The 26,419-nt window shown below is 43.3% G+C and overlaps 2 protein-coding genes across 3 annotated transcripts in view; one reads left to right on the plus strand and one right to left on the minus strand.

Moving 5' to 3' along the window:
- The window catches only part of NUP160 (nucleoporin 160), a 100,667-nt gene extending 95,466 nt beyond the window's left edge, over nt 1-5,201 (plus strand). Inside the window, exon 37 of the mRNA XM_085855278.1 lies at nt 4,637-5,201. Within this exon, the coding sequence (XP_085711404.1) occupies nt 4,637-4,723 (87 nt within the window). The 3' untranslated portion in view covers nt 4,724-5,201. The remainder of the gene's footprint in view (nt 1-4,636) is intronic.
- A 77-nt stretch (nt 5,202-5,278) lies between these two features.
- Nucleotides 5,279-26,419, minus strand: part of LOC147013445 (leucine-rich repeat-containing protein 4C-like) — a 150,245-nt gene continuing 129,104 nt past the window's right edge. For both annotated transcript variants that reach the window (XM_085855279.1, XM_085855280.1), the window contains 5 exons: nt 21,824-22,808; nt 19,263-19,496; nt 18,002-18,181; nt 8,938-9,239; nt 5,279-8,190 (listed from right to left, as the gene is read on the minus strand). In XM_085855279.1, coding sequence (XP_085711405.1) covers nt 6,951-8,190; nt 8,938-9,239; nt 18,002-18,181; nt 19,263-19,496; nt 21,824-22,768 — 2,901 coding nt within the window. In that variant the 5' untranslated portion in view covers nt 22,769-22,808 and the 3' untranslated portion in view covers nt 5,279-6,950. The remainder of the gene's footprint in view (nt 8,191-8,937; nt 9,240-18,001; nt 18,182-19,262; nt 19,497-21,823; nt 22,809-26,419) is intronic.

Raw genomic sequence — 26,419 nt, forward strand, 5'->3', positions numbered from 1 at the left:
CTCGGGACAGACAGACAGACAGACAGACAGACGCACAACAATAACGAATATAGTGGTCACTTATTTTTTTCGTGAACCAATACATATGTTGCTTTAAAATTATTTGGATCAGACTTCACTGCAATGCTTCATAAAAAAATATTATGAGACTAGTTATGTAATGCTGTGATGTTGGCCAATTTCCCAGATTTACAATCAGAGATCTGTCCTGAAATGTATTCAAATAAATAAAGAAATATATAGATAAACACCCCGTGAATACATAAAAGCGCGAATATCGAAGTAGGTCACACTTTGAACTGCGAATAGCGGGATCCGATGGGATCTTCAAAATATTGTGCAGTGAGTCATCATTGGAGATATATAAAATCGATAGTGTGCACCCCCCTCCCCCTCATGTGCCAGCTATTGCTGCTAGTTGGTCGTGCTACGTTCACATAAGTGGTTGGACAATGTCGATATATCGCTAGATCGTCGATATTTGGAGGGACTCCAATCAATATTGCCCAAACCTAGTGTGAGCTAAGGGCTGCATTTGCGGTTAAACTCTTGTTAAGATGACATACCGGCTATAAAATGTACCCTGCACATGCGGAGCAAAAAGCGGGGTTAAGCAATTGGCTCATGTCCGTCTGTCTTATCAGTTGATGATCAAGGAACAACTTATGGAAATGGAATTGTTATATTTTTAACATGAATAGGAAGACAAGTCTTTTGTTTTAATGTACTTTGGCTCTGAATTTGTCCCGATCGCACATGCGCAGAGAGGAACGAGAATTTTTAACCAGTGAAGCCGCTTCAATACTTGGGTATGTCCTTCCATCCGTCGGTCAAAAATGAAGAACCTTTCTAACCCACCGTGTTTAGTTTGTGAGGGTTCTGAAGGGTAATTAATGGGTTTCCTTCGTTTCTAGGCTTTGCCCATTTCATATTGAAAATGCCAAACTGAACGGCCTCCTTTGGACACTGGTGCGATTTTATTTTATAATTTAAAAAAAAAAAATTTTTTTATAGATACTCTGCCTGCCTGGCAGTGCAACAAAATTTACAATCATTCCCAGCAGGAAACTTACTGTTTTTAAGAGCATTATAAAGGACACATGAAAGGCAGAGAGAGAGACGAGAGACAATCGACACTGGAAAATGGTGATAAAACCGGAATTGATTTATTTATACGACTTTTATAATGTTTACTTTATTTAAATTGAATTATAAACTTGGAACATCATGGAACACAAATTGCATGTAATAATACTTCCAAGAACCTCCAGTTTTGTAGTACCATACTTCAATTTAAATAAAGGTTTGTGATCTCTCTAGTTTTACTTTGCGATTACCTTTTTCGAGGAAATAAAAAAATTTATTGTGGTTCCTCGGTTGAACAACTGAGGGTGACGTGTATCTAAATTACTAGATGCACGTCTTCACAGGCGTAGGCAATCAGAGGCATTGTTTTCGGTCTATGCGTCTGTGACAGATTTTCATTACCAGATTTTTGTAGCAGAAATAATTTTGACCAAACTTGGTACAAAGATGAACTAATTGGATTTTGGGTTCCACAGGGCAAAGATCATGTGCCATTAAATAATTTTGCAAACCTCAACTTGAGTTTGAAGCATAAGTTTGTCTGTCTGTCTGTCTGTCTCTATCTCTTGCATCTGACCTTTAATTTTTTTTTTTTAATGTGACCTTTCATTGAGATCAAACGAGGAAGTAGTTGTCGTCAAACCGTCAGAGGCATAACCATCGAGGTATTTGTGTTGAAATCTATATTATAGTTTCATACATCGTCTTGTCTCAAAAGTGGAATGTTTTTTTTTTTGTGTTGAAAGTTAACTTTCTGATAATGTCCCAGAAGAGTTGACTTTCATCGTCTGCCATTTAACGTGTTGATTATGTGGTGGGGAGTAAGTTTTGATGGAGAGCCGGCACTATTTGTGAAAGTAAAATCATGTGTGGCCGGTTGAAATGGTGAACTGTGATCTTGATTGGCTCGGGTCGGTGGATCAGGAGGCTGGGACGAAGGATGAAGGTCGAACCTGGCATACAAACGAGGTTGGCTGATTAATGTGGGATCGGAGATCGAAGGATATCAGACTGCTCAGTGTTCAAGACCACATGAAAAATCGGCGAAGCAATCTCGTCTAATCGGAACGGACCTGCAAGTGTCTTGGTCTCGTGCTCAAGATCCCAAAGATGCTCCGATGCATTCCGGTATCTCCAGGCTTGGAAGCTTGAACCCGAGAGCCGTACCACGTTGCCCGATCATTATGGCCTTTTAAGGTGTTGAGGAAAGGTGTTTTACTCCCTTTGTGAAGAGATCGAGTGCAAGGTCACTGGATGTCTTGTGCCAATTGCCCTAATGTCTTGTTTAGGATGCAACGAGCGGCGTTGCTGCGACGGATGAAATCTAAAGTGGTGATCAGTTATCGAAGTCGGACCCCCTTAGGGATGATTTCATATTCGTTCAAACAATTACTGATTCCAATACTTTGCCGACGAGGATGACTGCTGTGTCATTTGGTAACATCTCCCAACCCTCCCCTTTTAATGGATTGGAATTCTGCATGCGTGTGTTTTATCCAAATATTTTGAGTACCTTTGTGATCGCTGATCAATGTAATTCTTGACATTTTAAGGCTATATTAGCATCTCACAAGACCTTTGTTTGGGTATGCTCAGTAAGGCCCAAGGTGTAATTTTGCAGCGATGTATTTTGATTGGGTTATAATTTGTCTCTTCTCGGAAGTCTGAGCAGAAATATCAGGACGTATTGGATTTGAACATGTCCTGGTGCAACGGTCTAACACGTACAGTCGTGTGAAGTTGTGAACATCTCGAAGCAATCGCGCACCATCAGGGCCTGAAGGATTGTGTTGCATTGTCGGTCTAAAGCGTCGTCTCATTATCTGGAAACGTGAGCACCTTGAAAATGTCAATGTGCGTAACGATTACAAGATCCCTCATTGTTGTCACCGGGACTTTTAATGGAATGACATGTTACAAGTCGATTCCAGTTGATCATTTCCAGTCCATTATTCCATCTCCATCTGAAAATTTGGCTGGCAGGCTATCGTTGAGGTTTACACACTCACCTCTGTGCTATGTATAGCCTGGGTTTGAATCCCGACTCTGCTAGAAACTGTCATCCCGGTGTTTCACAGGTCGGGAGATTCGTCAGTGTGTGCTGTACATCAAAAGGCCGCTGAACCAGATGACCCGTCTGCCAGCACAAGTCGTCGGTGGCCATGGAAGATCTAACAGTGTGTTTTTGTTTTTTTTTGCAAAGAGTACATGAGTTATTACCAGCACTCTGAACGAATTGCAAATTCCTGCCACAGTTGAACGTCGGGTCCTGACCAACCAGTTCCAGGACTCGAGTCAGAACCATTCCACTTCGGACCGATCCTATGAGGTGGGATTAATTGGGGCAGTTAAACAGGTCTCTCCCCTATCATCCTGACCCGTCGGCATTATGCTTTTGTAGTCCAGTGTTTAGGAAGCTTTCCCACCGATCATGTTAAAAACATGGGATTTGTTGAACCGCTGTACCTTTCTCTTGATCATGACCTGCCGTTTATAGTAGAAGTCTAAATTTTGGAACGTTGAAGGTGTTTGATTGAAGGAACCAAATGCATGCCGATCTTGTGATTTGTGATGGTAACCACATCTGTGACATCCACATCATGTCAACGATTCTCCTTTCACACCCAGAGTACTCGTCGTGGATGTTTGTTGGGGGGTTTTTTTCTGCTCGTTTATCCATTGCGAGTGGATCCAAGGGTGTTTATCATCAATTTTGGCAATTTATTTGAAGACTAGTTGAGCTGTGGGGTATCTTATCTTCTGTGGAGCACAGTCAGAGCCTTGTGCCTGATCCTCTTGTGAATCGAATGATTTTTCGCCACGGCACTTCTTCGTAAGCACCAACGTGGCGCCACTTGTAACACGGTCATATGCAATTGATGGAGCACACCATTTTAAAATGCTTATTATTTAAAAAAAATTTGGCCTTGTGGCTTCTTGTTTAAATGTATACGAGTTTATCCTAAAAACGCAAATGGATGATAACACCACTGGTTGGAAAGAAAACAAGGAAGAAGAAGCTGTTTTTTTTTTTTGGCTTTTAAAATACCGTTATCGACCTTGGTTAGATTTATGGCCTGGCTTTTGTAATTAGTCCCACTTTAATTTTGTGCAAAGAGTACATTTCTCTTGAGAGCCTCAACTGTTCACGAAGACACAGGATTGGCTAACATGTCGGTGAGTGCCTCTCCGCAAACATGGATCGTCGTCCATTATCAGATCCACTGCCAGCTACATATCCTTCCAAGGCTCCGCATTGCTAAACGGTCAGCCTTGTTTTCAAGCTGCTTTTCATGTACCTGCTGTCGGGTTCATTGCATTTTTGGTCTGATTTGGGAGAAAAGGTCGTTGCTTCGTTGGCCAAAAGGTTGCCAGGCTTCAAAAATGTTCAATCATGTATTCTCGTCACGGTCGAGTACGAACTTGCTCAAAAGAAAACGCAGTGCCTGAATATTTATGGATCCAACTTTGAGTCCTCTTTTCAGATTGGGGAGGTTTTTGTCTGACTCCTCCCTGATATCTGCCTCCCAACTACCTATCCACCCAACAGGGCGCTCAGAAGGACCTGAAGGGGCCGGATAATTTGAATGCCATGGATGCTGCAAAGACTGCGGAGATGAAAGAAATGCTACGTTGAATTCCCCCCCCCCCATTCTCACCTTATGCCCCCCCCATCCCCCACCCCCATTCCAACACCACTTCGCCCTGATTCACTTGTGTCTTTCCATTCCCTTCCCCCATTTTGATGCATCTTCCTGCCTCATGATGGCTCGATGTAGTAAGGCTAGCTCATAGCCTCAAATAAAACCAAATATCCGCTTTACTAAAGTGGTGGAATGACGCAAGACCAACCACAACCTTTTTTTGTGGAAGAAAAACAACCTTAGCCATGATGCAGTGGATTAATTCCCACTCTCTCATCTCTTATGCCTGTTTGACTTCCCTCGCACAGGGGAGAGGTCGAACACGGTTTGCACAAGATTGTCTATGCTTTTGAGGGTCATTTTGTTGGAGTTAAGGTAATGACCTTTTTTTTCTTCTTCTTCTTTTTGATGAAGCAGTGTGTTGCTTTGCCCATTTTGGGTATGTGATCTCAATAAAATCACGATTTTGAATTTGTTTTTTTTTGTTTTTTTTTTGGATATGCTGCTTGGTCATCATTCATTCATGATGACCTTGAAAAAAGATCTCAAAATGCATTTTTTTTTTTGTTTTTTTTTAAACCAGGTCATTTGTTTCTGCAAAGTACAAACTCCATTTTAAGATCCCATGTCAAATATTTGGTTCTCACCCAAAGTATTAGTGATTATTAAGTAACAACAGGTTTAATGCATAACCAAGAGAAAATATGCATTTTAATCGCTGAAGTTGTTACGGAGGGTAGCACCCACCTCTCCAAACTGCCCCCCTGCCCCCTACTCCTTCAACCACACACCAAACACGCATCAACTCAAGATTTGGTACCAAACTTGTGGTATCAAAGATCTCCCCTACAAATGTTTCAAGGACGAGCTTTATGCCAGATTCCAGGGTTGTATTGAAGACTAGGACACACGCTAAATGAACACTTTCACTCGCAGAGTGAAGGGAAACTCGAAAATTGAAAAATATAATCTGTTCAGTTGTAATTTTTTTTCCCGTTTTCCTTTCATTCATTCTGGGATCATTCGGTCTCTCTTGTCTTGGGACATATTCTATTCCTTATACGAGACAACAATAAGAGATGGGTGAGTTAATTAATTGGGGGGAGAGGGAGAGTTAGAGCATGAAAGTCGATTCAAAAATCCAGCCTTTCATCACCAGGTTATGGATTAGAATCCAGGGCATGCTAATGAACTACTTGGAATAAATCTGCAACCTGGGTAACTCAAGTTGCTTTTAACAATCGTCAACCTGACCTTGTGCAGCAGTCTCTCATGGCTAGATTCCAGCCGCCTGGGGCGCAGCACCGTCTATCAAACTTTCAGATCACGGTGGGAATCTGAAAATCCGTTTCCCAGAGTGTTTTGTTTGAGATGCAAGCACTTTCACGCAGTGGTGCTTACTGTAAACTTTTGCTTTCATTCACTTCTCCTTCATGCCCCACAACAACACATTATTCATCGATAACCGCAAACCTGTGCTCGACTTCCCAATCCCAGGGCCCTGTTGGCACGACGATGGTAACAAAAGTTGGCACGATGCTTGGAAATCCAAGGAATCGAGTTCAAATTTTGGCAACTTTGCCCACTTAGTTCACCTGCCTGGACGATTATCCAGCATCCACTGCATAATCCATAGTGGAGGTTAAAATGGAGTGGGATTAGAACCCAAAACAGCTGCTTATTTCGTAAGAACTTGAACCAAAAATATAGCATCAGAGCCTGCTATTGTGTACCCCCCTCACTTTCCATCCCTCCCTCCTTTTGTCTCATTTCCCTTATGTGAATGTACTTGCACTGTACATGGCTGTTAAAACCAGCTAATGGCTGGGCAAACGTGGCACAACAGAAACGTCTTGATACTGCACCAAGAATCCGTTCAGGGTCGTAACATCCGGAATGTCGGTTCGGACAATATCTGCGCCATATATATTACATCATATATGTCTTCGTTGTTTTTTTTCCTCCCATGCTGCTGTCTCTGTTTATCCAAAACTTCCTCCAGATTTACATCCATTTCCTTATCTTTGTGAAGGATGTCACAGCATTTGGGAATTGTAACAGGTCACAAAAATTGTAAATTTATCGGTAGCCGAGGCTTGCAGGTGAAGTCAGACTGGTTTCATGAAATGCAGTCTGCTTTGGGTTCTCCATCACAGATTATAATCAAAGCTTCAGTCACGGGCTTGTAGTTTACAATTCCAAGCTTGGTTTGCTGAACCATCAAATCTGCGTTTCCTGGATGTTCTCTTTCGAGCCGACTCTCATAAGTAGTGGCTCATGGAGGGAGCAACGCATCGACCCAAGAAGCTGAGGACCGGGAGGTTGAGGACCAGGAAGGTGTGGAAGCTGGGTGGCAGACATTTGGGGTCCAGGGATCTGTGTGTATTGTGGGCCAGAAGAAGGAGGTGGTTGTGTTGGTGGTGGTGGTGGTAGCAATAAGGTTTGAGCCTTGGAGAACCCATCTAGAGAGTTCTTAAGTGTCAGATTTGGGTTTTGTGGCTCTTGGGGTGGTACAAGTGGAGCAAGTGGTGGAGGAAGAGATGGAGGAGGATCCATGGGCTGCAGCTTAGATGAAATAGAAACTGCTGGTGCTAAGGCTAGGGCTTCAGAAAGTGGGCAGCCACCTGGACGCCCTCCATCATCGACGCTCACAATCTCAACAGCACGCCCTCCCGCTGATTGGCCAAGCTGATGGTGATGGTGAGAGCCTGGAAGAAGGCCTGGATGGTGGTGGTGGTGGTGATGGTGATGGTTTAGCTGGTGATTCTTCCTCATCTTGTAAAATACCACAAGCATTACGGCAGCCATGAGTGTAATTGCAACAAAGCATCCAATTATTATCTTTGTTGTTCGCATCACTTCATCGAGGCCTGTCATTGTGCCATCCCCCAAATCTTCACCGGTTCTACCGACCTCTGCGACAGCCACTGAACTGTCTCTCGGAGACACTGTTACAGTCCGGCTTCCATAACCCGAGCCGTTCCATTGAGATGGTGGTGTTGGTCCACCGAGGCTTAGTCCAGGGCTACCACCCCCTGCTGCACTCCCTGCTCCTTCAGCTCCTTCTTCACCTTCACCTGGCTCACTGGTCTCCACTGTAACTGTGGTGAAGTAGCTGGTAAAGCTGCCCCCAGCTCCTTCAGACAACGAAACATTGAGGGTTGCAGTGGCAGAGCTGTTTCCAGCCGCGTTGCTCACGAGACAGGTATAAACCCCGGTATCCTGCAAAGTGACATTGGTGAAGTTCAAAGTCCCATCATTGAGAACTGAGATTCGGACCCGATATGGTCCATGTGTGACGAGAGTTCCATTGGGAGTAAACCACGAGACCGAAGTAGTTGCAGATGCTCGACAGCGAAGTTCAACGGCCATGCCTTCAGTGACGTTGTGATCGGCGGGTGGTTCGACGATGACCGGAGCATAACACGTGAAGTGACTTTGATCCAACTCACCGATGTACCTGCAGATGGGGCAGAAGGGAGGAGGAGGGGGGAGAGGGTGGAGTAAGAGTTGGGGAATATCAAAGTGGTGGAGGAGATTAGTAGAAATATAAATACAGGAGAACATGGTGTGATGATCACTTCCAGCAGTCTGGCGATTAAACTTTACACCGGGAATGGGATATGTAATGTGGGGATTATGTTGGATAGATTTCAATAAATCACTAGGTTGAATATGGCAGCTACAAAAGAGAAATTAGCTTGAAAATGGAGGTACAATGACAATAGGTGATGATGACGAGCAATTACACAAATTACAATGCATTTCTAAACAGCACAAGTTGATAGAGATTGTACACACAATTATCAGGAGGTTATCAAGTTAAATAGAATGGACCTTGAAAATAGGTTTACTTTAATTAATTAATATGATGTAATTTACATTTTCCATTGTTCTTTCTCACTGATGCATTTCCCTTTATGATGTCTTCCACCATTTCCTTTCCAATCACCTTGAATTGTCCCATCCACCCTTTTAAATGACTGATACCCATGTTACACATACAAGCTCTTCCTTTTTCCTCTCCTTGTTTCCCCCCCTTCCCACTCCCTTCGTTATTTGCTATTTCTTTTCTGCTGTTGTCTCTGTCTGTCTGTCTGTCTGTCTGTCTGTCTGTCTGTCTCTCCTGTGACCCCATTATCTATTCCACTGCCTATTCGTCCCTTCCATTCGCCTTTTCAATTTCTCTTCACATGTTTCCTCTTACCGAGATCGGAGCCTCGGCGGTGAACGGCATCGCGCGCAACAGCTCGTGTTTCCTCCAGATCCTGTACTATCTCCTCCAGGCCCTCGATCTCTCCACCCCTCGGCTCCCGTTTCTCTGAGCCACCACGAGAGCCACAGAGCATCGCAGTTGCATCTCCAGGGGTTGTGGTGCAGCTGCACACGGTGCAGTGCCGGTAGGGGAGTGAACAGATCGTGTGGCAGTGAAGTGAGGTTGTTATGTGCGAGGTTGAGTTCCACAAGAGATCGGAGATCGTCGAAAGCATTTCTCTCGATCTGCCGGATCTAAGAGGAAGAGAGATGTGGTCAGGCAAGAATCTCAACCTTCCACTCATATTAAAATACGAGCAAATGCAACCCCTCGCTTCGCTGATGGGATTATGAAGGCGGGGAGGGGGGGGAGAAAAAGGGAAGGGAGGAGAGAGAGGGGAGGGTGGGTGGAGCAAGGTGGAAGGAAGAGGGTGGGGGAGCTTGGAGGGGTGAAGGGGGGAGGGGTTGGGTGGGGACAGCGATGCCTCACCAAACCTCGTGATACACTCTGGAAGGGGGGAGCGAGGACTGGGGAGGGAGAGGAGGTAAGCATGAGGGGAGGTGAGGGAAGGCAACATGGTGAGAAAGGAGGGGAAGGGAAGACAGCGTCGGGGGAATGGAATGGAAGGCAGTGTGGGGAAGGGAAGGCAGGGTAATTAAACATGCCCAAACAGCAACATTTTCTTTTTAATGACCACGTTCTATATAAAACCAGGCAGGAGCATTTAAAACCCATGCCATCTACCTGCCAAAGGCCTGCCTGCGTGCGTGCTCGCACATGCAGCGATCTTTGGACCTTTCCGTTTGGCTCACTCCAAATCTGATTCGTACATGCTACCCTATGGAGAAACAGTTTTAAATTCAAAACTAAACCGTCAGTCCTTAACAGTCCATTTAAAAGAGGGGGAGGGGTGGAGATGCAGGGGGAGCTGGGTAGGGTGGGTGAGAGGGAAGGGAGAGGAAAGGGGTAGAGGGGAGGAGATGGAGAGAGATGGGGTGGGTGAGAGGGAAGGGGTAGAGGAGAGGAAATGGAGAGGGGTGGGAGAGAGAGGGATAGGAGTGAGAGTTTGAGAAAGGGGTGAGGAGAGTGCGCTGGGAGAGAGGAGGCGGCGGGGAGGGGGGGGGGCGGGATTCCAGCAGATGTGACGCCCAGTTTAACATCCATCCGAGAGACTGCACACACATTGATGAATCACCCGTTCTGTGAAACACCAGGATGACAGTTTAAAGCTGGGTCGGATTCAAACCCAGGCTAGACAGCTTTGAAACTCTCGGCTGTCCTGCTGTGATGTGGTGATTCATTGCTTTGAAACAACTGAAACATTTTTAACTCATTGTAGTCATCTAAATTTATTTTGCCTTCCAAACTCTGGTATCAAACCACAGTATTGCCTTCCTAACTCCGGTATCGAACCGCGGTATTGCCTTCCTAACTCCGGTATGGAACCGCGGTATTGCTTTCCTAACTCCGGTATGGAACCGCGGTATTGCTTTCCTAACTCTGGAATCGAACTGCAGTATTGCCTTCCTAACTCGAAAGAGTACTTGCTAAGTGTTTTGAACCAAGCAATCCAACGATTGAAGAAACTTTTATAAATGAAACATTCAATTTCTTACATGTTCCTATCTATGCTGAAGTGATGGGTTAAATCATGAAAGAAGATCATACAAAAAGGGGAAACATGATGTAAAATAAAATTGCACATTTTCAGCAAGCGAGCCACCACATGATGCACCGCAGACCAACGTAGGGCCAAATCCAGGTGAGTGGCCTCTGAACTTTGTTCAAATCGATTGATATACAGTATTCAGTGACTGCAAATATTGTAAAGCACTCACCAAGTGGCTTAAGCACTCCAGCGAAACAGTTGACAAGGAACGGCTGGCTTGGCAAGTGATTGGCGATCACCGATCCGTCATATTAAACACCCCCCCTCCCCCCACCTCCTTAAGACGCCCAAAATGTCAAACTATGTCCAAATTAGACAAATGAATACTTTTTTTTTAGCAATTGGAACTGTTGCCAAGTTCAATTCCGGAGCTTACATTTTTTAATTTGGATTGAGTTAAGAGATTGTAGAGGTTATATTATGGCATGTGCACAAATTAAATAAAGCCATGAACGCTGGCGTCTCCGGGTGTTTATAAGCATTGCAATGTATCCAGTAATTCGTAGTTGTGATCAGGCAATCAATGATATAAGTGAGGAAAGTGGAAATAAAAACTTTATCCTTAATAAACTGTTGTGGCCTGTTCCAACTAAAGGGATTGTTGAGCAGGCCGATCAAAATGGCGGCTTAAGACCCCAGCAAGGGAGAGCAAGGTGACCAACGATGAGCCTTGATAAAGGATAATTAAATTAATCTGTTAATTATCCTCAAAAGGAGTGTTTTAATTAACCCAAACACCTAATTTTCACTCATGTACTCCCTTGGAGTTCCCTTAGTATGCATGCAAAGTTTCAGGCTGATAAGTTTCATGGTTTTGAAGTTATGGTGGAGAGACACACACACAAATTTATTAGTATAGACTTATTATAAAAGCTTTCAATAAGTAAGTAGTTTCACAGCTTGTACCGTTACTTGTTGGCATAGTGAATAATTGAGAGGGGACCTGGGGAGGAGGGTGGGAGGGTGTCTTCAATCTCGAACAACATACAGGATTTGAAATTTCTCCAGGGTATCAGTTTAATGGTCCACTCTTGGAAACATTCACTGGATGTTGAATGCTTGTCCATTAGTACGTGCAAGCAGGAGAAACAGCCGGCTTGGCATCGACCCCCAAGGTGGTGATGGTGCAGTACGAGATGGCAGTTCAAATTGATTTGGAATCAAACCCAGGAGCAAGGAGTTCAGAGGCAATTGCTCTTCGTTATCCTGACACCTGGAATAACAGTGTAAATAAATAAGAAATGTGCATGCTCATAATCTATCTTAATAATTGGATTCGATAACTACGAGGAATTCAATACGTACTGGCATGTTGTAATTCGTCATGTGGGAAATGGTTGGTGGAATATCTTCATTGGGTAAAAACTGTGGTTGTTCTGACATGAGACAGTACATATGACATTGTAACCTGTGGACACCGAGTTTGCTCATATTAAGCTCACCAATATAGATTATGGATTTTAATAAGACTCCTGAAGGAGTCATTTTCAGGATGTGCGAAAAGGGCTTATCAGAATGTTTGTTCTATCTGAAGTTAGTGATCAATAATGCACAACCACGGATGGCGTGCAAGCACACCTGGGATTGTCAAGTCAGGGAACATGGTCATGTCCTCGGAAATGAGGTAACCAACAAGGAGAGAGAGAGAGAGAGAGAGAGAGAGAGAGAGAGAGAGAGAGAGAGAGAGAGAGAGAGAGAGAGAGAGAGAGAGAGAGAGAGAGAGAGAGAGAGAGAGAGAGAGAGAGAGAGAGAGAGAGAGAGAGAGAGAGAGAGAGAGAGAGAGAGAGAGAGAGAGAGAGAGAGAGAGAGAGAGAGAGAGAGAGAGAGAGAGAGAGAGAGAGAGAGAGAGAGAGAGAGAGAGAGAGAGAGAGAGAGAGAGAGAGAGAGAGATAGATATGGCGAGAGAGAGATATAGATGGGCAGAGAGATATATAGATGGGGAGAGAGATATATAGATGGGGAGAGAGGTATAGATGGGGAGAGAGAGGTATAGATGGGGAGAGAGGGGTATAGATGGAGAGAGAGAGATATAGAGGGGAGGGAGAGTGACGTAGATTAAGAGAGAGTGACGTAGATTAAGAGAGAGTGACGTAGATTAAGAGAGAGTGACGTAGATTAAGAGAGAGTGACGTAGATTAAGAGAGAGTGACGTAGATTAAGAGAGTGAGACGTAGATTAAGAGAGAGAGACGTAGATTAAGAGAGAGAGACGTAGATTAAGAGAGAGAGACGTAGATTAAGAGAGAGAGACGTAGATTAAGAGAGAGAGAGACGTAGATTAAGAGAGAGAGACGTAGATTAAGAGAGAGAGAGAGAGAGAGAGAGAGAGAGAGAGAGAGAGAGAGAGAGAGAGAGAGAGAGAGAGAGAGAGAGAGAGAGAGAGAGGTATAGATGGGGAGAGAGAGGTAAAGATGGGGAGAGAGAGGTAAAGATGGGGAGAGAGAGGTATAGATGTGGAGAGAGAGGTATAGATGGGGAGAGAGAGGTATAGATGGGGAGAGAGATATATAGATGGGGAGACACATATAAATGGGGTGAGAGAGGTATAGATGGGGAGAGACAGATAGAGATGGGGAGAGAGAGGTATAGATGGGGAGAGAGAGGTATAGATGGGGAGAGAAAGATATAGATGGGGAGGGAGAGATGTAGATGGGGAGAGATGTACAGAGAGAGATGTACAGAGAGAGAGATGTACAGAGAGAGATGTAGAGAGAGAGAGAGATGTACAGAGAGAGAGAGAGAGAGAGAGAGATGTAGAGAGAGAGAGAGAGAGAGAGAGAGAGAGAGAGAGAGAGAGAGAGAGAGAGAGAGAGAGAGAGAGAGAGAGAGAGAGAGAGAGAGAGAGAGAGAGAGAGAGAGAGAGAGAGAGAGAGAGAGAGAGAGAGAGAGAGAGAGAGAGAGAGAGAGAGAGAGAGAGAGAGAGAGAGAGAGAGAGAGAGAGAGAGAGAGAGAGAGAGAGAGAGAGAGAGAGAGAGAGAGAGAGAGAGAGAGAGAGAGAGAGAGAGAGAGAGAGAGAGAGAGAGAGAGAGAGAGAGAGAGAGAGAGAGAGAGAGAGAGAGAGAGAGAGAGAGAGAGAGAGAGAGAGAGAGAGAGAGAGAGAGAGAGAGAGAGAGAGAGAGAGAGAGAGAGAGAGAGAGAGAGAGAGAGAGAGAGAGAGAGAGAGAGAGAGAGAGAGAGAGAGAGAGAGAGAGAGAGAGAGAGAGAGAGAGAGAGAGAGAGAGAGAGAGAGAGAGAGAGAGAGAGAGAGAGAGAGAGAGAGAGAGAGAGAGAGAGAGAGAGAGAGAGAGAGAGAGAGAGAGAGAGAGAGAGAGAGAGAGAGAGAGAGAGAGAGAGAGAGAGAGAGAGATGTAGAGAGAGAGAGAGAGAGAGAGAGAGAGAGAGAGAGAGAGAGAGAGAGAGAGAGAGAGAGAGAGAGAGAGAGAGAGAGAGAGAGAGAGAGAGAGAGAGATGTAGAGAGAGAGAGAGAGAGAGAGAGAGAGAGAGAGAGAGAGAGAGAGAGAGAGAGAGAGAGAGAGAGAGAGAGAGAGAGAGAGAGAGAGAGAGAGAGAGAGAGAGATAGAGATAGAGATAGAGAGAGAGAGAGAGAGAGAGAGAGAGAGAGAGAGAGACAGAGAGAGAGAGACAGAGAGAGAGAGAGAGAGAGAGAGAGTCAGAAAGAGAGAGAGAGAGGTAGAGAGAGAGAGAGAGAGAGAGAGAGAGAGAGAGGTAGAGAGAGAGAGAGAGAGAGAGAGAGAGAGATGTAGAGAGAGAGAGAGATGTAGAGAGAGAGAGAGATGTAGAGAGAGAGAGAGAGAGAGAGAGAGAGAGAGAGAGAGAGAGAGAGAGAGAGAGAGAGAGAGAGAGAGAGATGTAGAGAGAGAGAGAGAGAGAGAGAGAGAGAGAGAGAGAGAGAGAGAGAGAGAGAGAGAGAGAGAGAGAGAGAGAGAGAGAGAGAGAGAGAGAGAGATGTAGAGAGAGAGAGAGATGTAGAGAGAGAGAGAGAGAGAGAGAGAGAGAGAGAGAGAGAGATGTAGAGAGAGAGAGGGAGATGGAGATGGAGATGGAGATGGAGATGGAGATGGAGATGGAGATGGAGATGGAGATGGAGATGGAGATGGAGATGGAGATGGAGATGGAGATGGAGATGGAGATGGAGAGAGAGAGAGAGAGAGAGAGAGAGAGTTGTTCAGAGAGAGAGAGAGAGAGAGAGAGAGAGAGTTGTTCAGAGAGAGAGAGAGAGAGAGAGAGAGAGAGAGAGAGAGAGAGAGAGAGAGAGAGAGAGAGAGAGAGAGAGAGAGAGAGAGAGAGAGACAGAGAGAGAGAGAGAGAGAGAGAGAGAGATAAAAACGATAAAAGAGAGCTCTCCAACGATAAAAAGCTCGGAAGGGAAAGTACATAACCTCAGCATTTTAAACCTCATACTTTGAACATATAATTTGGTCCAAAGGCAATAGTGTACGTCCATGCAAAGCTTGTCAAAGTCCGAAGGCTAAAATGCATGTTAATACTAATTAAAAATAACACGTATTAATAAAAAAAATACATGCCCTGAGGTCATTAGGATTAATCATCAAGACAAATTAGCTTAAAATGCAGGCAGCCTGTGTGGAGTGAGATATTGCATTCCATGAAGTGTCCTTTGAGCACACAAAACCCACCATATGATCAGTGATGTCAGATTCGAGTGGAAAAACTTTTGTGGACCTCACAGGTCACGTTTCCTGAGTGGTCCATGAAATAAGAGCCAAGGCTTCCTCACTGATGTGTGTAATTGACATGACTTGTCTAGTTCTCCAATTCTGAAGTGGTATTCCATCCCCATCTCCTCCATATTGTTTATGAATCTCCAGTCTCGTTTACACTGTGTTACGTGGCTGAGTGAGCCGAGTGGCTTAGAGAGAACATCGGTTTACTCACGGCTTCAATTAACTACTCGATAAGGCTGAGATTTGTGAGCTTCCTCAATTACATCAGAAAAGTCCTCCAAATCCTGGTCTTGGTGGCCATGGGTGTAGCTTCAGTGCTGTCGTCACATTGAGAGGACATTTTTTTAATCACGAGGTTGATCCACTTTATTTCCTTTCAGTTCATTTCGTTATTAGGTTGATGTTGTTAACTGAGGAGAAAGAGGACCGCCATAACCAGAAGTGCATCTGTCTCAGGCTCTCAGGCATGTTTCATCCCATGACTGACGATACCTTAAACAGTGACATCACTGATCCTTCTCGACTGCAAAAATGCAAGTACAACCTTCTTTTTAACGTCACTCATTGTCACTTGGCCATAAATGCACAAAGTGGGCCTTCGTGGCTGACCGACTGGTTTAATGCACAGGCGGTCAAGAAAACAGATTGGAAGGCCAAAGAAAGCTCTGTGAAGTGTTACACGGTCATATCCATCATTCGTTCGACCCAATATGAAATTTCATGAAAGAGCCCAAAGATCGATTCCAAATAATTTCTAATCTGGCCATAATTTATTTTACATCCAAATTAACTCATTTTTCCGATTTATGTTTGAATGTGCAGCTTAGGCACGGAGAACCAAGTGGCCTCCATGTTCTGTATATCCCTCTCATCATCAATCATCATCATCATCACCACCACCACCTGTCCTGTGCTCGATTCGCGTTTTCTGAGCGAATACATCTGGTGGTGCCCACCTCCTCCCTGGGCCTGATAGGATATCAATTTGTAACTTATCCAGATTGTCGTTAATAACTCCAGCTACCGTTCGTCAAAAGACAGCGAGCAACGTCCACCAGCCAGTGCTCTTCGACAAGGCCCCAAGCTGATCATCCGTCCGAGGGACGGAGCACACAATGATGCACCACCCTGCCTGGGAAGCACCAATTAACCAGGACTCGAAGCCAGACGAGACAGATTACAGGTGTGTGTGTGTGTGTGTGTGTGTGTGTGTGTGTGTGTGTGTGTGTGTGTGTGTGTGTGTGTGTGTGTGTGTGTATGTGCGCACGCGCGCTAGCTCTGCAGCATCTTGTTGGACATATTCCTAGGTTCAGGCTGATAATTATTTATGTCTAAGAATAGAGTTGCAGTACTGCATATGTAGTCACAGTTGTGGAGTATAAATGACATCACACAACATTCACATCGTTGTGTGATGTTGTGTGGGGAAATCAAAAAGTAAAGGGAATTTTCTTTTTAAAATTTATTCAGAAAACTCCGTTTACTTTTTGATTTACCCTCCCTCGTACATACAGGGCGTGTAACCAAATTCAAAACACACTTTAAGGATTTTTCAGAGATTTTTTCAATTTCACATCGAAATTTCGTTCTCGAACTTTAACAGTAAAGATGTTTCAATGTAAATTAGAGAGTTCATCAAACACCTTACCCGATGCAGTCTTAAGAAACAATGATATGGGCGGGGTCTGCGAGCAGCAAATTTGCTTGGTCGAGATGACGTAAAATGGCGTAATATTTTGTCCAAGTGCGACGAAAGGGAAGGGTTTTGAAATTGTTTAAAAAGGTGATTTGTGTTCTCGTGTTCAAGTATATAAATCAATTGAAATAAAATAAAGATTTTAAAGGTCGTGGAGAATTTCGGAAGTTTTCCGCCGTTGACGCAGCGTCTTCAACACCACCTTATCTAACGCTAACACGTTACATTAATTTGTCGCACCTGTTGTTTGTATCCTTTATGACGTCACGAGAAACAGTAAGTTTCCTGTTTGAAATGATTTTCAGTTTTGTTTGACTGCCAGCCAGACAGTAAAACAACTACATCCTCTCTGCACACGATCGATACAAATTCAGAGCCACAATACTACTGAACTATCGGTTCATTTTTTCGATTTGTGTTCAAAATATAACATTCAATTTAAATCCACTTGTTCCTCAATCATAAACTGATGTTTGTGGATGCACAGACAAAGTGAACCAACTGCTTAACCCCAGTTTTAATAATAATGTTTTAACAGTAAACTAAAACAGTTCGGTCTCGCTTCCCCACATGGAGAGATCTTCCGAAGCCGGCGTTATGTTCGACTGGAAGCACCAATAGAGATTGAACAATTGTGTGATTTTCTTGTTTCTAAATACAGGTTGACTTTGACTGACACCCTAGCTGGATAATTAGGAGTCTATGACCGGTTAATAACCATTCATCCATCACCCGAACAAAAGACGAATCGTGTGACAATTTTACAAAACGTGCTCACCTGTTTAAAAAACAACTTTTTCTCGGCCACATAATTTACCGAGAAGAAATTGTGAGAGAAATATAATTGGAATCATTAGTTACCTGTAGAGAGCTATTAATCTCTCTCAATTTCATTCCCACATCACCTCCCCTCCGTTATCTCCAAGTTCTCCAATTCTTCTCCTCCCATCACCTTTTACATGACTACCTGTGAGTGCATCAGCCACAGATTCTTGAGGTTTCCCAGGCCCAGGAATGCCCCAGAGCGGATAACAAGGAGCCAGTTCCCTGATAATTCCAGCTCCTCGAGCCGCAGGAGAGGTGAAAGATTTGGGACGTCTCTGAGGCCACACATTCCTAAGTTCAGATGTCTTAGTTGACCCAGGTCCTAAAAGGTAAGGGTGAACAAAAAGGGATAAATTCTTGTTAGACATGCAAGGTTCATCTGTACAAGCTCATGGAAGAGGAAAAGAAAAAGGCTGCCAAGAAAATGAGTATGTCCAGCGGTCACCGGATGTTGGCTGAACGTCAAAGTTTGATTGACATAACGTCTCGATGTCGAGCAATGGGAATGGCAAGGTCGAGATCAAGATTGAAAAGAAAAATAAGTACACGAGATGGTGGGTGTTGAACAAAAAAATGGCGTAGTGAAAGTGTGGGGAACCATCAAGAAAATATTGAGAGAAAGAAGATGAAAGTGATGATGTATGGGGGTGGTCAAAGTGGCGGGGGTCGGAGAGGGTGGAATGAAACTCAGGAATGAGTGAGACGACAGACAGATCAAGGCAAGAAAGAAAGCAGAGTAAGATGGAGCAAGATGTGCACCCTCTCCACCCCCACGCCCCTCCTCAGTATAACCTCCTCGGGCCTTGTTATATGTTCAGTATCCTGAACGCTCACACCAGAGGGCTCTAAGGCTGACTTTGTTTTAATTTTTCTAGACCCTTGTTGAGGGTCTCCAGATTGTTTTTCACCTCCCATATTGAGAGTAGACCCTTGTTGTCACTGCTGGCGGGGTCTTAACGGGCAATTTCAAATGAATTTCAAATGAATTTCAAATTCAATTTCAAATGAAAACTAGAAAGGCACTCGGGAGAGGCGTACCTCTTCCAGGCTGAACAGTTTCCGTTTTGTATCCCACTGATTGGCACGATCTGGATCTGGATCTGAACCAAAATCGAATTCGCCTCTTCTTGTCATCTAACCAACTCATCCACTAAGTTCTGTCACAACCCTTCCATGACTTCTTCCAATTTGGCGACATCTTTCAATGGTGAAGAATCACTTTAAAAAAAATTAAAATAATTCTCGTATGCGGATGCGGATCTTCACCAAAATCGAATCAATTCTTCCTCGTCACACACCCACACATGTCCACCAAGTTTCATGTAACATAATGTAAAAATAATACATTTTGTTACATGTAAAAATAATAATTATGACAATAAATCGTGGGGTGGTTATTGCACCTCGAAAGCACCGTCGGAAATATATTCCAGCTTGCGAAGTTCGCTGAGATCCAGGCGCCGCAGCGTACGAATCCGATTGAACGCATACGAGGGAATGCTCTCGATCGGGTTGTTCCTCAACCACAACTCTCTCAGCTTGGACAGGTAGGCAAAAGTCGTTGAAGGGATAGCGGTGAGGCTGTTGTCAAAGAGCTCAAGGGTGTTGAGGTTAGCCAGACCATTAAAGGCTCCAACCTTGGGAGATTAGGGATGTAATTGGGAAATTGTACATCACATAACAATCCATCAGATATTTTCACAACTCTTTTCTACGTCATAAACATCATATGCTATGATTAGAGTGGAGCTGCGACTCTCCGTTGACGGAAAATCATACTACTGCATATACAATTTGGTTTTGTGTGTGTCTGTTTGTCAAAAAGTGGATGGAATGAGTCGAAAAGTGGTGGTTGTTCTTGGGGTGTGCTTGGGTGCATCAAACGCCCCCTTTTTTTGCGAAAGTTTGAAAAACATAACGGCGATAGGACAGATGTGTTCGAATACATGAAAAAACATTTCTCATTTTTTTCAGAATTTTCGGTCATCATCTTGGGGGTCCACATCGGGGTCAAAGTTCAGGCACGCAGCTCTAGCGCATTTTTCAGAATAAGCGTTATTTTTCACTGTATAGTGATCAAAACTTGTATCTGGTGGTGAAATAATTCTTATGCATCAATGTACTGCTCCTTTGGTGATGTTCCAGTGATATAGAGCCAATCAAATTTTCCGGGAAATTTGCCGGAAAAGTGGGAAACTGGTGATTTTCCCAGAAAAAAACAACAAAATAGTAACAAATGCCTCGGTTCTGTCAAATTCACGGCTTTATTACCCAGAATTATGTGTATTCATCAAGGTACTCATATAATATCATTAATGATCAAGTTTCAAGCGTTTCTGGAGATTCGGATTCTCTTTCCTGTCATTCTCAGTGACTTGTTGCACATTCTGAAAGTGTTCTTCAGACCCAGCTGCACCGAGACAGTCCGTTCCGAGTTTTATTAGACGTTCAGCCGCATCATTAGTTGCATTGAGTGCTTGGTTTTAGATTTTGAATCCACATAGGCTGGAAGTGTTGCCCACTCACTCACTTCATAAGTTAAGAATGAATCGTCCAGTTCAAGTTCTCGGAACACAAACCAAGAATCAACCGAGACAAAGTCAGATAGGCTAGATGTCAAGTGAATGTCCTTGGGGAAGTGAGGCTTTCCGAAATCTGTACCAAAGCGCCCAATAGGCAATAGTCCAAGTTCCTTTGTCCAAACTTTTACAGTCCAAACTGTCCAAATCGTCCAAACTTTTACATTCATGATCTGCCGCGTGTCAAATTCTCCGGGAAAACACAATTTCTGGGAAAAAATACCATTTTCCGGGAAACTGTGCCAACAAATTACAAGCCAACCTTGTTACAAACATCACCAAAGGAGCAGTACATTGATATGTCAGAATTATTTCACCACCAGACACAAGTTTTGATCACTATACAGTGAAAAATAACACTTATTCTGAAAAATGCACAGGAGCTGCGTGCCTGAACTTTGACCCTGATGTGGACCCCCAAGATGATGACTGAAAATTCTGAAAAAAAATGAGAAATGTTTTTTCATGTATTCGAACACATCTGTCCTATCGCCGTTATGTTTTTGAAACTTTCGCAAAAAAGGGGGCGTTTGATGCACCCCTAATGTGCTTGCAATGTTCTGCTAAGTGGGGATGGTCATCTCGAACTTCAAATTGTACTTTTATGTGAAAGTGGGGAATTATCATAAGAAGTGCGAGAATTGCGACAACTGCGAATGCATTCCTACACCGCCTGAAAGAATAACTTGAAACACCGGATGTTATCACAAAAACAAGAGAAATCGAACTCCCGGAAGTTGTACAAATCATTCTAAAATACACCAATTCTCCATTACAGGATAATGGGAACTGTAGTCATCATAGATGTGGGGGGGGGGGGAATGCATTGAAACATGTTTGTTTGTTTGTTTGTGGGAAGAAATGCGTTGAAACTTGGTGGTTTGGAGGTGAGGTGTCTCGTGCTTTGAAGAAGGGCCCATGCCCGAAACATTGTTTCACCACCTTTCCCATGGTAGTTAGCACATGGCACCTCTCTCATCTCCTTTCCTCAGGAGGAAAAAAAAAACACAACTGTGTTTTGCTGGAGCATCTGAAGGATGCGTAACGAGATATAGAGATTGGGAGGAAAGCATATAAGACCTCAGCAAAGCCATTTTGATATTTTGCAATTGTGGATTGGTTCAAAGATGGGGATATTTCTTTACGTTACACAAGTTTTGCTCAAGAATAATCACACGAAAGCCAAAGACATTAAAACATCAGTGCACTTTGATGAACAACGTTATATGGTAACTAACCAATTAACAGCATCAGGGATTTCAATATGGAGTCTCCAGGTGTTGGAGCAAGTACATGCAGTACTCGGATCGGAACGCTGAACAGGCCAACATACGATTCAATTAATTCCATCATTTCCATCGTGTGTGTATCCATCTTTTCCTTACCTCAATATCCCGAATGCTGTTTTTATTCAGCTGTAAGATCTCCAAGTGCCTCAGATGTTCAAAGCTACCGACTCGAACCACCTGCAGCTTGTTCTCCTGCAGATTCAGGTACCGTGTGTTGACAGGAAGTCCTGGCGGTACATCTTGAAGGCTCCGTCTTGTACACTGCACTCTGCTCAGCTGCAAGCTACATAAGCAGACAGCTGGGCAGGTTTGAGGTCCTAGACCAGAAGAACCAGTATTGGTTCCCAGGGAGTCATGTGGCTGGGCATTCAAGGAGCCCAGACACAAAACCAGGCCGCAAAGGATCGGGGCGAGGTGAGGTACAGCCATTGCAGGTAAACGAGGTGAGTAGTTGGGACTCAGGCGATGGTTGGACGTGGAGCAGAAGTCGGGTTTTGAGTTTGGGATAAAGGAAGGTTGAGCCATAAGGTCAGCTACAAGTTTTGGACAACAGTGTGAACTAGAATTATGGACTGGAATACCGTTAGGTTTAGAATGGCAGTTGTAGTTATGTGCTTTTTTAATACCAACACTGTGATTCAAACTCGGAATGTTAATTGTGTTTAGGTTTGGATTTGAGGTCGAGTGAAAGTTAGAATTAGACTTATAGAAGGGATTGCCATTATACCTACAATTGTAGTTAGCTTTAGAGCCAAGTCTGGGGTAAGCCTGAGGGTGACTGCATCCATGAGATGGTTGTGGATGAGAAGAACTGCAATGCATGGATGGATCAGATTGAGAGTTAGCAAGAGATGGGTCAGCTGCTATGTCACAGAATTTCTGATGAGGTGAGGTAAGGCCACAAGGATCTGTACTAGCTGAGGTTAGCCCAGAAGAGACACCCGTAGACAGTTGGAGATGTTCAGACCAGGTGAGGCCTGGAGAGCAAGCCCCAGCGGGGCAGCCAGGGAGAGGGGAGGCCATCCGCCTGTTACGTCGCATGGGACATCGAGGAAAGTCGAGGTCAGCACAAACTTGAAACCTGGTCAGGATAAAAAAAAAGTAGTGAAAATGAGCCCTACTTTATAAGTAGGCATGTTATTTTTAGTTACTAATAAAAATGATGGTATGGTGATGCTATGATCTTCAACAGCCAATAATCGTGAGATGGTGTATGTGTGTGTGATGGGTGTGTGTGTGTGTGTGTGTGTGTGTGTGTGTGTGTGTGTGTGTGTGTGTGTGTGTGTGTGTGTGTGTGTGTGTGTGTGTGTGTGTGTGTTAGAGATAGACAGTGTGAGAGTGTGAGAAAGAAAGAAAGAAAGAAAGAGAGAGAGAGAGAGAGAGAGAGAGAGAGAGAGAGAGAGAGAGAGAGAGAGAGAGAGAGAGAGAGAGAGAGAGAGAGAGAGAGAGAGGAGAAAGAGAGAGAGAGAGAGAGAGAGAGAGAGAGAGAGAGAGAGAGAGAGAGAGAGAGAGAGAGAGAGAGAGAGAGAGAGAGAGAGAGAGACAGAGACAGAGACAGAGACAGAGAGAGAAAGAAAGAGCTTTGTTTGTGTCCATTCAAGCACATGCTAATGACTGCAAATTAGAAAAAAAAATATAATTGTTGGTGTCAAGGAGGGAGGGGCTGAAACACAGATACAGAAGTAAATATCTCAATCTATCTCTTTGTTCATTATTAATGCTATTTGTAAAAATGATCAATGCAGCTAAATTTGAATTGCAACCACAAGTACTAACATTACAGATTCAAATCTTAACAAAAGTACTACAATTGGAGGTATTCAGCCATGTTACCATTTTATGCTGATGAGGGAATTGAGACCAAAATGTCATCAGTTTCCTTTAACTTCACTTCCAACATCCCTTTCTTCTTTTGTCTCTCTGTAGACTTCCCTTCTGCCAACATTTTCCTATTCCGTTGCTCCTCATTTGTGTCACAATCGCTGAACCTGAATGCTCTTTTACTTTCTCTCTGCCCTCTGTCGTCCATCACCAGAACTCCCCCAACCCAACTCCCCATCCCTTCTTTTCCGCTCCATTTTCCAGCTATGCAATCTTCTCTCCACCTGCACATTTCATTTTCATGCACTGCTCTACAACTTAACCTTTTTACATTTTTATTTGGAACATGAACAATCACCATTATTTAGGTTCATATTTACAAGCCAGGCTGGGTAGGAACACACAGGATAGCGTAAAGGTACTGTATATACATTCAACTTTGAGCTGAATAGCATGGGTTTGAATCCCGACACAGCTCTAAACTGTCATCCTGGTGTTAGGGATGTAAGACGAGGCTGTTTGGGATGCGCCGTCCATCAGAAGCATATTAGGCCGATGAAAGGTGAGGAGCTGGTGAGTTATCGCTGCCACCCTGAACAAATTGCAAATTTCTGGCAAAATCAGCTTCATCTGTGCATTACGCTGGTTTGTGAAAGACTTGGACCAAAATACGTTTGTGGCAGTCGTAGTAGATTTGCTAGCTCATGCTGGGAAATGTTCACACAGCTATCATATATATATATATATATATATATATATATATATATATATATATATATATATATATATATATATATATATATATATATATATATATATATATATGATTGACCCCTCCCACACTCCTCTAGCCCAAGTAGCTGCATAAAGAAACTAAAGAAGACTTACACAAGGTAAGTGCTCACGCTGTTTCAAACCATTCCCAGAGTTCCTCAACAACTATAAAGATGTTCACACATACTACACACATGAGAATCCCAATGCTCCTACACCCCCTCAGCTACCGAACTGGTTTCATCACTGCTTGGCGAATCATCAGTGATTCGCATAGGCAGCAATGCATACCAATGAGGTTCCCAATATATCTATCTATATATATATAATATGTATATATATATATATATATATATATATATATATGTATATATATGTACATACATACATATATATATATATATATATATATATATATATGTATATATATATATATATATATATATATATATATATATATATATATATATATATATATATATATATATATATATATATATATATATATATATATATATATATATATATATATATATATGTAGCCTGGTGTTGGCTCAGTGGTTAGGGTGGCGGCTTGGGATCCGAGGGTCCTGAGTTCAAGCCTCTTTGCCCGCTGAATTAATTCACCAGGGGGTTGACTCAGCCTGCCATCCTTCCGAGGTCGGCAAAATGAGTACCAGCTTGCTGGGATGACCGAGTTATTCAAGTATCCTGCATCAGAGTGGCGACCTGTCCAGGATTGTGCCCAATAGCCAAGGAGACTGCTTCGGCAGCACCAACGCTCTGTACAGAGTATGGTCCCAATGGACATATATATATATACACATCTATCTATCTATCTATCTATCTATCTACATATTACTAAAACTCATCTTGTATGTTCCGGAAATACAGCCAAAACGTTACACGATAGCGCAAAAATTTTATGGCCACCTTACTCAGCATTCGCCTACGGTGCGCAGTATCAAGTTTCGTTCAAATCGGGGAACGAAAAAAAATTATTAAAAAATCAATTCCCGATTCAGTCAAGTACTCTTCGGGAGAATTTGATCAATGCAAACAACCTCTGCGGTATAGTTCGCTGGAGCTATCTTTTTTTCTTTATTTTTTTAAAATGATTTTTTTATCAACCGCTGTCACAACGGGAACCCAACGGGTTCATGGGTCGTCTAGTATATTACTAAAACTCTCATCTTGTATGTATGTATGTTCCCGAAATACAGCCAAAATGATACACGATAGCACAAACATTTTAGGGCCACCTTACTCACCATTTGCCTGCGGTGTGCAGTATCAAGTTTCATTCAAATCGGGCAGCGAAAAAAAATATTAAAAAAAATCAATTCCCGATTCAGTCAATTACTCTTCGGGAGTATTTGATCAATGCAAACAACCTCAGCAGTATAGTTCGCTGAAGCTATCTTTTTTTTTCTTGAAATGATTTTTTTCATCATCTGCTATCACAACGGGCACCCAACGGGTTCATGGGTCATCTAGCATATATATATATATATATATATATATATATATATATATATATATATATATATATATATATATATACATATACATATACACATTATACATATTTTTTTGTGCAGGATGTCTCAAAAAATTGTGGGGGGATTTGGATGATATTTGGTGGGCAGGTTGGGTGTGTGCCAAGAATTGATTCAATTTTCGTGGAGATCCAAATTCGGATCTGGATCCAATAATTACCTCCACCCATCGAAGGTAGCCTGATGTTGGCTTCGTGGTTAGGGTGGTGACTTGGGATCCTAGGGTCCTGAGTTCAAGTCCCGTTGTGTCGCTGAATTAATACACACCAGGAGGTTGACTCAGCCTGTCATCCTTCCGAGGTTGGCAAAATGAGTACCAGTGTGTACTGTTAAGGGGGACACTGCATCAGCGGCATAGCCGCGTCCCAACCAATGATGCAACCAGCAGCCACAGGCTGCACTCGATAGAGATAAATTGAAGGTGGACGGAGGTTATGTTTTCACCCCTGTCTGTTTGTTTGTTTATGTGCAGGTTATCTCCAAAATCTTTGGATGGGTTATGAGAAAAACTTGGTGGATGAGTTGGGAAGGTGATAAG

Source organism: Eptatretus burgeri, chromosome 14 (assembly GCF_056783735.1).
Source record: "Eptatretus burgeri isolate ZD-2024b chromosome 14, Ebu_testis_v1, whole genome shotgun sequence".
NCBI lineage: Eukaryota > Metazoa > Chordata > Myxini > Myxiniformes > Myxinidae > Eptatretus > Eptatretus burgeri.